Genomic DNA, 13,092 nt, shown 5'->3' on the forward strand with positions numbered 1-13,092 from the left:
TAGGAAAAGGGAAGGCTAGCTAATAACGATGGTGGTGATGAAGCAAAAGAGACTGCAGAGGGAAGAAACCGGGATCAAAAATCACTGTAGTTTGCACTTGAACTTTGAGTGCCTTGTGAGCATGGGGATGAGGCCAGCACAAATGTGTCTTGGCTAAAAGGGATTCCGTACACTTGGGCTGTTGTGCTAAGACCTATGAAGGAAAGATACATAACAGGTGAGAGCCCGAGAGAGCTTCTCAGACATTTGCTTCTGTGTTTTACAGATTTCTTTGCAAGGGTAATAGGCAGCTGCTTCCAATATTCAAAACCATTCATAAATATCACCAAGCTACAGATGCAGTAAGGGATTAGTAAGAATATCACTCGAAAATTAAATTAATGTGTATATGTGTACATATTAGGAATATTTGCCAGATACTTCCTGTGCTGCTGAAAGGTAATTCATAACTTAAAGATAAAGTGAGCAGTGACCTTCCTTGCTATTCCCAACTGGTCACTACTAGTCTGGGGGTGATGGAAGGTGAAGGATGTGAACCAAGTGCTCCTCACTGATCACTAAGGGCAGCACTTAAAGATACAGGTATCCAACCCAATAGACCAGGTTAAAGAGCAGGAACGACGTGGGGAAAAAGACCCGGGAATACGAGTCCAGCTCCGAGATGTCTATGTGAATCCGCCCTTTCCTCCATGATCCTGATTTACATTCTTCATAGCAGCAGAAGAAGCTCTGACAGTCTTTGCCATCCAGACACTCATAGACACAGGTATCTTCAAATTCCTGCCAATACACCGAATTGTTTAAAGTGATCATAGCAGGTGGAGGTGGCCTCATATCCAGGAGAGAATAGTTCTGCAGGCACAAGAGCAATACATCAACCAATATGAAATGCAATAAAAACAGCCCAAAGTATCTCAAGCAATAGGTACCTGTTATCTCTGCCCTAGACAGCTATATTTCCCATTGTATAAGTACTTCTTCTCAAGCATGCTTCACATTTGTCACAAATATTTCAAACTATGGCCAACATAGAATTTCAATGAATGCTTCCTCAAAGTCATCATTGGCCAAACTGGGTCCTAGACTTACTCCTTTTTCTGTTGGATAATGCAGCCTCATAACCTCCTGGAATATGGTATTTCTTAGGCACCTGGGAAGCACATAATCTTTGCATTTGATGGGTTTGGACATCAAAGCACAAACTTGCCCCAGACCACACATGAGATTGGAGCCCAAAACATCTTCTCCCTCTCTCAGGAGGCTGCTCATTTCTGCTTTTTCTTACTGGTAATGAAAAGGAGTTGAAGTGGTGACAATTTTCATCGAATAGCTGAAAACAGTCCCTTTTCTTTGACTAAAGTATAAGCTCTGTCTGAAAAATCTCTCTGATTGTGTCTTCTCACTTGGTCTGGCACCTTTGTCTGTGAATTGTTCTCTGTTTTCAAGGGCATTAAACTTTTCCTCTTTAAAAAATTTTTTTCTAGTTTTGTGGAAATTTTATTTTTCTCTGTGTTAAAGGATTTTCACCCCTTCCTTTGGAAGTATCATTTCTACACCAAAGATGTCAATATTTTTTTCCCTTAGCTCCCAGCCCCTGGCTGTGTGTGAGAATGTGCTCCTTGGGCCTCAGGCTATTAGTTCTGACTTGGGTCTGTTATTCCACACGGCCTCTCTCCCTTATGTTTCAGTCGGATGCTATTTGGAAGCATTTGCTCGCTTCCCACAACTGTAAAAGTGGCTTGCCCACTAACCTTCTGTCAGAACTACCATGATATACACTTGCGAAGTACAGATAACTACAAGTCTCCTTATAAGAAAAAAAGGCTGAAATGCTCTAAATATAAGGCATTGAAAAACAGAAAACCACCTGTGATGTATGGTAGAAGGGGCCTAAAACATTCAGTGTAATTAGGGAATTGATATGGTCTAAAGGAATAAAAGTCCACTTACAAAAGAAGCTTATTATATAAGTAGCAGTTCATATCAGTGATTTAAAATTTAAGTACGTGCTTTTGAGTTATCAAAAGAGGTTATAAAACAATATATAGATCATTATTTAGTTCATATAAAGTATATGAATAAATGTTATTTGAATGCTTAGAAAAAAGTGCATACTATACCCTAATCCCTGAGGAGAAGGATTATGGATAATTTTGTACTCTATTTTGCAAATGTTCCAAACTGGATATTTAAAAAGTAGCAGCATGTACATCACTCATGGGTCTTCAGTACATGCATATGTAAACAGGAACATCACTTTCAAATGCAAGCTAGTTTAATAAAATTTCTCAGAAATATTAGCACCTATAAAGCTATACATACAGAGGGTGTTTGTAGGCTTATACGCTCAGGAATCCATCTTGAGGAATCTGGGTGTAATAACTGCAAGGAAAAAAAGAAAGAAAAAATTAGCACACTGACATGGGCATCTGTACCCCAAATAACTCTAGTTAGAGAAGTCTTTAAGGCATGCCTAAACCAGTCCTTGTCACCTGCAGTGATGAGCTGGAGAGAAGTTGAGGGTTACATTCACATCTCCAGAATTGCTGTCTAGTGTTTTAAAGTCTTATCGAGTTAGCTATTTATATCATGTTTTGTAAGATCCTTAGGAACATGATAGCATTTTAGCACATGTTTATCTTAACATATCCTTACACTACCTCCCAGAAAATCTCTGCTATCTTTGCCACTCACCGATGTTTTCTTCTTCGTGACAGTTGGTTTTCTACAGCTTGAATAGTAATTGAGGGTGGCATATTCCATTAGAGCAGCAAAAACGAACAAGAAGCACACGGTCACAAAGAGGTCCATGGCTGTCACATAGGACACTCGTGGCAGGGACTTCCTGGCTATGGTGCTGAGCGTGGTCATGGTGAGCACTGTGGTGATGCCTGCGTGAGGGGAGACAGTCATCAGATGGTGAGAAGATGCCATGTGACAAAAACAAGAGATCACTCTACTGCCCCACTCTACTGTGACTGCTTAACAAGAATCCTTCTTGGCCACTGCATACCTTATGTAATCTTACTTTTAATTTTAACATCTATACAATTTGTAGGAGGTTACAATAACATTTCTTATAATCATCTTCACAATAACATTAAAATGTGGACAAGCTCTGACTTATATTCAACTTGAGATTTTTCTTCTGTATGATGGCATAAAAGTGACATGCATTCAGTAGAAATTGTACTTTAAATTCTAAGGTAGATTTTTTTCCTTGAGTAGCAATATGCAGTAGATACACTCTCTCAATGCCCAGGACTGTCAGTGAGTTGCAGCTGCCAATCAGCCAGAGGATCACCAGAGGGAGCCCCTAAACACTTTACAGTGCACTCCGTTGCTGAGCTAGAAAGTTCAGTAGGTTAGGCATATTAAATACATTTTTGATGTATGATTTTTCAACCAATGACGGGATTTGGGGGGACATATCTCCATTGTACGTTGAGAATCCTCTGTACCTGAATTGACATATTGTTTGATTTAGTAATTTTCTTATTGTTTGACATTTTGTCTTTTAAATACTTTTAGTGAAGATACAATTTGCAGTTTTCCTGTGCATTCTGTGCTATTTCACATCTCATTTTTCTCGCAGCAGATAAACCCTTTTCTTTCCCTCTCCTCTCCTCCTATCTTCCAATGTGTAAACTCCCACCATTCTTCAAGCCGGAGTCCAGCACCACTCTTTCTGAGCTGCCTTCCCTTGACAACATCCCAGACAGAGTTGATGATATGAGCATCTGCCATCTGTGCCACCCTTGTACTCTGTGTACTACTTTTTTTTGCATTATCACAGTGAATTGCATCTGTCTTTACATGTCTGTCTCCTCAAATAGATTGTGTGATCTTCAAAAGCAAAACTGGATCTTTCTCATCTTCATTTGCCTATCACCCAGTATAGAAGCCAGCACATTTTAGGTACTTAAGTGAACATTTTGCTTCGAGTGAATTAATTAATTGATAATACTCACTATTGGTTTGACTATTCAATTGATAATACTCACTATTGGTTTGACTTTTACTATTTCATATAGGAGAGTCAGCACTAAAGGAGTAATCAAAGACTGTGGAAATAATTAAGTTAGCAATGGATAGTTTAAAAGGAAAACAAATTAAAAAGGGGATGAAGACCATTGAACATGAAGAGTGAAATAAAGAAGACTATAACATGAGGCATGTTAAGGTTCAGTGCCTCCCGGAGGGACTCCTTGGGAAATCAGCCCTGCCAGAGCTATGGAATGGGGAAGGTCAGCATCATGGACCACAGAATCATAGGCACCTGGATGTTAACACTGCATTGCAGTACTACTCAGAATTAGGTACACATGACAGATGAATGACATGACTTCTCACCTTGCAGTTTTGTCACCCTCTTTTAGTTCTTCCCTGCACCTGCTCAAGGCATTTCGGCCAGGGGAAGTTGTGGAATGAACTCAAAGCACCAGGGTGGACAGTTTGACTTAGCATATTGACTTGGAAGTCCAAGCTCTCAGCCTTGCCCTGCACCTTCTCTGTATTTGGTAATGGGGTATCAATTATCTTCTTTGATTTTTTTTAAAAGCAATATAATAAGAATAGGATCCCTGTCTCTCCTTTACATGAGGAAATTGCAACGCTTCATTTAAAAATGCTTTGTGAGTGGGACTGCAAATTGGCACAACAGTTATGGAAATTGGTATGGAGATTCCTCAGAAAACTTGGAATGGAACCACCATTTGACCCAGCTATCTCACTCCTAGGTTTATACCCAGAGGATTTAAAAATCAGCATACTGCTATAATGATACAGTGGCATCAGTGTTTATAGCAGCTCAATTCACAATAGTTAAACTATGGAACCAACCTAGATGCCCTCCAACAGATGAACGGATAAAGAAAATGGGATACATATACAAAATGGAATATTATTCAGCAGGGTGTGTGTGTGTGTGTGTGTGTGTGTGTGTGGTGTGAATGAAGGGATTGTGCAGAGGGGAGTGTTGGGAGGGGAGGCTATTTGGGGATGGGAAGGACAGTGGAATGAGATGAACATTTCTACCCTATATACATGTATGATTATACTAATGGTGAGACTCTGCATCATGTTCAGCCAGAAGAAGGAGAAGTTGTGCTCCATTTGTGTACAATGTTTAAAAATCATTCTACTGTCATGTATAACTAATTAGAACAAATTAAAAAAAAAAAAACTTTAAAAAATGCTGTGTAAACTGGAAAAGTCTACATTAATTCCAGATGTATGTTTATGGGAAAAGCTCTTATAATAAATATCTAATTTAACCTAAAACATGGGGTGACCATGTCATGTCTAAAAGAAATTAAAAATCTTAGTTTCTATTTCAGTGAAGTTATCTATTTTGTTCATCACTTGTCACTACTGGCCAGTATTCTGTGTGCAGCTAGTGGCTACCTCTCTGTTCCACTTTGCCATCCCCCCAGCCCCTGCAACCCACACAAACTATACAATGCTGAGAAGAAAATAAAAATTTGGATGGGGAAGTCTTGCTTAGTATGGTATCTAAGCTATACAGCCAACAGGGTTACTCTTGAAAGATCCTGGTTGGCACTGTAGCCTCATCTCCCTCCAATGGGAAAACACCAGGGCAATCAGAAGGAATCTCAGGTGGTTCTAACACATGTATGATTATTTGGAAAACATCTGGCCTCACAGGACCCCAGAGCAACTTTCTTTTTGACCTCAGAGGGATGGATAAGTACAAATTCTCACATCTCATTTAAGTCAGAAACCAAGAGTATTTTTGGTGTCCCCCACTTCAGGGCAATGCACTTGAGACCTGTTCAAATTGCTGCTGTACTAATAGTTTGTTCCTTTCTATTGGGAAGCAATGTTCATTCCATGTCTGGGTTGTGCCAGAGTTTCTTAATCATTATTTGTTGAGGCATTTTCCTGTCAGGATTTGGCTATTACAAACACAGTTTTCATGAAGATTTGTGTTAACCTACCTATATTATCCTACTTGAAGTGACTTTCTTATAGACAGATCATAGTTGGTTCTTGTTTTATCTTTTATTCACTGTCAACTTCTTTTTAATTGGTATATTCTGATGATTTATGTTGGATAATTATTAATGTTTAAGACATACAATCTCATTTAGTTTTGTGTTTTCTGTTTGTTCACTATTTTTTGTCTTGTTTTTTTTTTTTCCTGCCCTCCCGTGGGCACTGCACCAATTTGTAGAATTCAGTCTTAATCTGTCTACTTTTTATTTGTTTATTTATTTTTTGCCGCCCTAGGCTGAACCCACAATTCTGTGCCCACTGAGTTATATACTCAGTCCCCACAGTGTTTATGAATGTGTCACTTTGTGTAATTTTTAGTGGTTCCTCCGAATATTAAATATATTATACATACATAATTTATAACCTATTGTCAGGTTTGCCAGTTTGAATAAAGAGAAGAAGATTCTAATGGTCTTAATCATTTCCCTGAAATATTTAAGAACTACAGAAGGCAGCATTATGATTTTGGGCTTCAACCATTACACAGATATTAGAAAACTCAAAAGGAGACTGAAAATCTATTTTATTTACTCATATTTTCACTATTTGCAATAGTTTTTCTGCCTTCTTGTTCCAAATATTGTTTGCTCATTATTTCATTTCTATTTCAAGAAGTATTTTTGGCCATTATTCTGAGGTGCATCGATTGCTGACAGATAATATGTGGACTTCTTCTTTTTCTGGAAAGATAGTCTCATTGGGTGTAGAAAACTGAGTAAACAATCTTTTCCTTTCAGTAGTTGGCCTTCATGATTTGGGTGAGAAATTGTCATTCATGCTGTGTTTTCTTTTCTAGAGATAGTGCCATTAAAAAAAAATTCTTTGTATTTATTTTGTTTGGGGCTTCCTTAGCTTCTTGAATATGCAAATTTATACCTTTTGACAAATTTGAGAATTTTTTAGCCATTATTCCTTTGAATACTTTTTCAGCTTCATCCTCTTCTCCTGGAATTTCAGTGACACAATGTTAGGCTGTTTCTGATCATCTCACAAGTCCCCAAACTCAATTTATTGGTATCTTTTCAGTCTATTTTTCTCTGTGTTGCTTAGATTAAGTAATTTTTTCTTGTCCTACGTCAAAGTTCACTGATTCTTTCCTTGGTCCCTCCATTCTATTTTGAACATTCTCCTAAGTTCTTAATTCTGGTATGGATATATTTGATTCTAAAACTTTCACTTGGTTCTCCTTATATCCTCTACTTCCTTGATGAAGCTTTTTATTTTATTTTACATAGCTCCTGTGTATCTGTAATTCATCACTGAAGCATGTTTATGCTGCTACTTTAAAATCCTGGTCAGATAATTCTATCTGAGTCATCTCAATATTGACATAGTTTCTTGTATAATGGGTAATATTTGATGGTATCTTGGATATTCTGGGTATTATTTTATGAGATTAAAAATAATCATTCTGCTACAAAATTGAAAAGTACCCATACTTACAGCATATTTAGACCAGAACCCTTCAATACAAAGATTCATAAATAAAAAGTTCTGTACATCAAAAACATTAAAAAAGAAAAAAGGAGAAACTATACATTGGAGATGATACCTTTATTGTGTATAAAAAACAAATCTTCATGATGTTATATTATTGTCTCCCCTAGCAAGAAATACCTGTTTGGTCAAGGTATTTTTATGTCATAAATGTTTCAAAGTTTTCTTCATTGGAGGTTTTTGTTTCTAGTCTAAGAAGTTTTTATTTAACCCAATATCAAACTCCTATTTTTTATTCAAGAATATTCACATTTTTAGCTTTTCCATAAATCTTTGATCCATGTAAATTATTATTTTTTTGAGTATGGTGAAGACACAAGTTTAAGTCCATTTATATGATGAATTTTGGGTTCTATAATATCAAATAGTCACAGACATGGATAGTATTGTGTAGATCCTCTATCCTTTTACTGATTTTTTGTGTGTGCTTGTTTATGCATATTCCTTATCCACAGGAGTTATATCCTAGGACCTCTAGTGGATACCCGAAACTGCAGATATTACCAGACCTTATATACACTGTTTTTTTCCTATACAGACAAATCTATGATAAAGCTTTATTTATAAACTAGGCACAGTAAAAGATTAATAATAACTAATAAGAGTGTAGAACAATGACAGCAATACACTATAATAAATTATCTGAATGTTCTTTTTCTCTTAAATATCTCATTGCACTGTACTAAACTTCCTCTTCCTATGATAATGTGAGATAATGCAATGTCTACATGATGAGATGAATTGAGGTGAGTGATATGGGTGTTGTGATTTCAGCATATGTCTGAAATCATTATTAATAATGATTTGTTTTTAAAAAGTCAGTTATTGACTTTTTTATTATCAATAACTTTCATCTTTTCACTTAAAGTAAGTATTTTTTGGCTTCTCATTGGCATATTCGAATTTCCAGTGTTACTACTTTTGCATTTTGAGGCATAGCTAAGTAAAATAAGAGTTATTTTATTGAATAGAAGTAATAGTTATTGAATAGAAGTAATTTGATACTATTATAAGTGACCTGATAACTGAGATGGCTACTAAGTGACTAATGGGTGAGTAGTATATACACTATGAAAATTCTGGACAAAGGGATGATTCACATTCCAGGTGGGATGAGATGATATGGTGCAAGATTCATTATGCTACTTAGAATGGTGTACAATTTAAAACTTATAAATTATTTATTTCTGGGATTTTTCAATTACTATTTTTGGATTATTGTGACTGTGGGCCACTGAAACCATAGAAAACAAAACTGAATTGGGGCTTGCTCATAATGATAATTAATATTTGTAATTATGAGGATATAAATCCAATAGTAGTTGCTAAATTTATGTTCATATCATTGCCTGCTGATTTACCAATTCTATCATGTATGTTCTATAAGAATGTGAAACTAATATTGGCAGAAGATATTGCAGGGTAATGAATCTCAGCAAATAGTACTTTACTGTCAAATAAAGAATAAAAAAAAATCACAGGGAAAACATAATGTAATATGAGAGACTTTGTGAGGATTTGGAATTGAGGCAGCTTCCCCTTTTCTTAAGAAAATATTTTTTTTGGGAAATAACCTCTATATTCATTATCATACTATTACCTGTTACCACAAATAAAAACATTGAAAGCTAGGTGAAATTTTAACCATAAAAACCTGATATAAAATGTTGAATAAGCTGACATTACTATAATTTTGTGTTTTATTAAGAGGATTTTGAGGACCACAGAAAACTCATGAAAAGACTGAGATTTCATATGTGGATTATAGCTGGAAAGAATGATTATTTTCTTATTTGCTGCCCAAATTGCTAAGTAGAACTTCTTTTATTGAGAAACTATTTTACCAATATAGTGTCTTTCATCCTCAAATATCTGCAGCAAGTTTTATTTTCTGAAACTGAATGAGACTTTCAAGTTGGCAGGTTATAAGATGAAACTATATTTTTTTTGTGATGGCATTAATCTTAAGGCTTAGTAACAGATTATGCAGGTGATTTATTCCAAATACCTAATCTGTCTTAATTTAAGTAGCACACATGAAATTTCATTGTCAGAAAGAACAACCTAACTTAGATACTTCAAAAAATATTCTAAGCATGGTTAAGTAACTCTCAAATTAGATCAATTGCTTTGAACCAAATCTCTTTAATTGTAGGTATCTTATAAATATTTCTGAATTAAAATCATACAAAATGGTGGAATACTTTTTTTTTTACACTTACCTAATGCTGTTCTTGCTGGTGTAGCATCTTTTTTAATCCAAAATGACACCCAGGATAAAACCACAGTCAGTATACAGGGAATGTATGTCTGAATAGTAAAGTATCCCATTCTTCTGCTCAATTCAAAATATATAGTCATGACAACATAATCCCCTGTAACAAAATATTGTCAAAATTAAGGCAACTTTCATGGGTTAACAAATGGTTTGGGGGAACTAATTATAATGTGTTTTGAAAACAAAAAAACAAAAACTAATGACTTGTATAAAAATGTACAACTACAACAATATCAAATCAGGTAAGTGATCAAAATGTTGGTATTCTCAAGCTGAACTTTTGTAGTATTCATGGCTTTGCATGGCATTTCTGGTTTACTGTAAAGGACACAAAAATAGACATATTAATTTCTTGAGGTGACAGACATGCACAAATACCCCTTGACAGGCCTCGACTTGATGAACTATCATTACCAGGTTCTATTTGTATGTTGCATGTTTAAAATCAAGGGTAGTAACCATCAAACAGATCCAAGGTCATTTTAAGGAGAATTTCCCCCCAATAATAAAACAGCTATCATATCATACATAAACTTGTGTAACCATCTTGCCTTTTTATTGTCATATCATGAATTTCAGCTTAACAACTTTATACTTCTCATTTTATTTACAAATTTTATATTTATCTCATCCTTTCCTGACTGTAGCACTTAGGCTGTGCCCACCCAAAAGAAAAAAGAATTTCAAGGCACTCTGCTCTCTTCTACTAAAGCAAAGCCATGCCATAAAGGGGTTGGGAACAATGTAGATGTTACTAGAGATTCCATAATTTTCCCTGGGGGTAACATTTTTATGTGCTATATGTTTCATACTAAAATATCTCTATTCATTTATTTCCTAGGTAACCTCCTTCTGAGATTTTGTTTCAACTCATCTTCCTCATTCAAATCCTTCACCTCTCAGTCTGCTGGAAAAAGCCTTGCAGTGTCTGCAAGTCACCATGTCCAGAATACAATCCCCCCACCGCCCCCCCCACCAACCCCCTCCCCCATATCAGGTTCTCATTCTGCTCTCTTGCTCAAGGTGGCAACCCAGAAGACATCTTGGATTATTCCTCCTTTCTTCTTAATGGTTTCAGCTGCTACATCATCCTCAAATCCTCCAGGCTACCATCTCCTGTCATAATCCCAAGATTGTTTTTTAATGACAGTCTTGTTCTGCTCCAAACCATTCGCAAAGAGAATCTATTATAATGCAAATACCATCATATTCTTCCCTTTATAATCCTTCACCAATATCTTGTCCTTGTACAATCATCACATTTTTACTGTGGTCCACAACATTCTGTATTAAACACTCCTTGTTCTCTATATTCTTGGCATCTATCCCAGTCCTCAGACCTGCCGGGATCTTTCCACAAAGGCCACTGATTCCCTCCCCTTCTGCCTACAATGTTCTTCTTTTCCCTTTTTCTGTATCCAAGTAGCTACTATTTTTTAATATCAGCTTAAAATTTACTTAGTTCCCTAAGAAGCCTTTCCTGTCCCCTCCTTCCCAAGAGTTCTAATGATTTATTTATTTATTTTTATTTTTGGTACTAACCAGGATTGAGCACAGAGGTGCTGTACGGAGCTACGTTTTCAGCCCTTTTAAAATCTTTTTACTTTGAGACAAGAGTTTAAGTTGCTAAGACCTCTCTCAAACTTGTGATCCTACTACTTTAGCCTTCCCAGTCACTTTGATGAGAGGCATGTGCCACCCTGCCCCATGATGATTTTGTTTTTATAAAACAATAAAATGTTGAAGATATAGAATTTATTACTCTTGTTCACTAGTACTGCTTAGTGACAAGCAACCAGTTAGTGTTTGCTGAGTGAACTGATCATCACCATAGCCCCAGTTTTACATAAAAAAATGACAGGTAAACTTGAGCCCACATGAAAACTTTCAATAAACTAGAATATTTTTGCAGGTTGTGTTATTCTATTATAGTAACATTCAGGACTGTTGGTAGAAACCTCGATTTTGAGATCATTTTCTGAGAAACATTTACAATTTTTGCAAATTATAATTTCAGTATAAAACAATCAGGATAATTAACCTGAAGCAATAAAATACCTCAAAAATAGGGCTGGGGTTGTAGCTCAGTGGTAGAGCACTTGCCTAGCATGTGTGAGGCCCTGAGTTCAATCCCTAGCACCAAATAAAACTAAATAAAAACTGTGTAAACTAAATAAAGTATTGTGTCCATCTACAACTAAAAATATAGTTTTTAAAGACCCTCAAAAATATTTTTCTAAATATTGTTAATGTCAGAGTTATATCATTTTCTGGGAAAATATTATTGAATTATGTTATTCGTTTAAAAGAGAGAGAGGAGAGAGAGAGAAAGAATTTTTTAATATTTATTTTTTAGTTTTTGGTAGACACAACATCTTTATTTTATTTTTATGTGGTGCTGAGGATTGAACCCAGCGCCCCGCGCATGCCAGGCGAGCACATTACCAGCCCTGAATTGTGTTATTTTTAAAATGTGCATTAATTTTTACATAAAATTTAAGTCAAAACTGTATGAGAAAACAAACAAAAATAAAATGTAATGAATCACATCTAAGAGTTATGAAGACAGCCCAAATGGAATTTTCAAAGAATGGAATAATTTATGAAATTACCACCATTGTAAGTTCCTGAAGAAGAACCAGATGGACAATTCCAGACCCGACGCACGTTTCAGCTTAGCAAATCCATCTGCTTTCTCACTACTTGAGGGGATGAGACTCTTCACATCAGTGATCAGCATATTTATTTGCCTAACTAAGAGGTCTGCTTGGATGACCTATAGTCAGCCATCTCCCTGGACACTGGGTACCTTGACTTCCTTTCCATTTTATGACTATGGTTCTGCCTTACCTGGAAATAGGTGATTTGCAGGAGAAAGGCAGCAGCAGCAGCGGTATTGAGTATAAAAATGAAGGTGTACATGACACTGTCAATGATGGAGGGAGGCATCAGAGTCCCAGTGATGGGTACATGAATGGAGGTGTGCATGACTCTGTCATAGTGCAAGGAGGCAGCAATGCCAAAATCCTGTTGTTGTTCATGAATGGGAAGCTGTAAAATAACTCCTGAATATGGTTCCTCTAAACATATTCAGAGGAAAGCCTGAAGCTGAAGCATAGATTTCAAGTTCCAAATAACTTGCTTTAATTATTTTATTAAGCAGCAGTTAATCCTACACAATTGCCCTTTAGCACTGAATCTATTAATAATAATTTACCCCAGGTCAAGGGTGACTATAAAGAGAAATTATAAAGTTGTTTTGAAGTATCACAGTGAAATAGTTAGGACTTTCCTTTCCT

The 13,092-nt window shown here is 36.0% G+C and overlaps 1 protein-coding gene across 2 annotated transcripts in view; it reads right to left on the minus strand.

Moving 5' to 3' along the window:
- Positions 1-570: 570 nt before the first annotated feature.
- Gabrg3 (gamma-aminobutyric acid type A receptor subunit gamma3) overlaps positions 571-13,092 on the minus strand; it is a 600,453-nt gene continuing 587,931 nt past the window's right edge. Inside the window, exons 7-10 of one of the 2 annotated variants that reach the window (XM_027926108.2) lie at positions 9,738-9,890; positions 2,695-2,891; positions 2,323-2,382; positions 571-852 (exon numbers count right to left, since the gene is read on the minus strand). In XM_027926108.2, coding sequence (XP_027781909.1) covers positions 571-852; positions 2,323-2,382; positions 2,695-2,891; positions 9,738-9,890 — 692 coding nt within the window. The remainder of the gene's footprint in view (positions 853-2,322; positions 2,383-2,694; positions 2,892-9,737; positions 9,891-13,092) is intronic. The other variant, XM_071607344.1, reaches the window with a different exon arrangement.

This window comes from Marmota flaviventris, chromosome 2 (genome assembly GCF_047511675.1).
Source record: "Marmota flaviventris isolate mMarFla1 chromosome 2, mMarFla1.hap1, whole genome shotgun sequence".
NCBI lineage: Eukaryota > Metazoa > Chordata > Mammalia > Rodentia > Sciuridae > Marmota > Marmota flaviventris.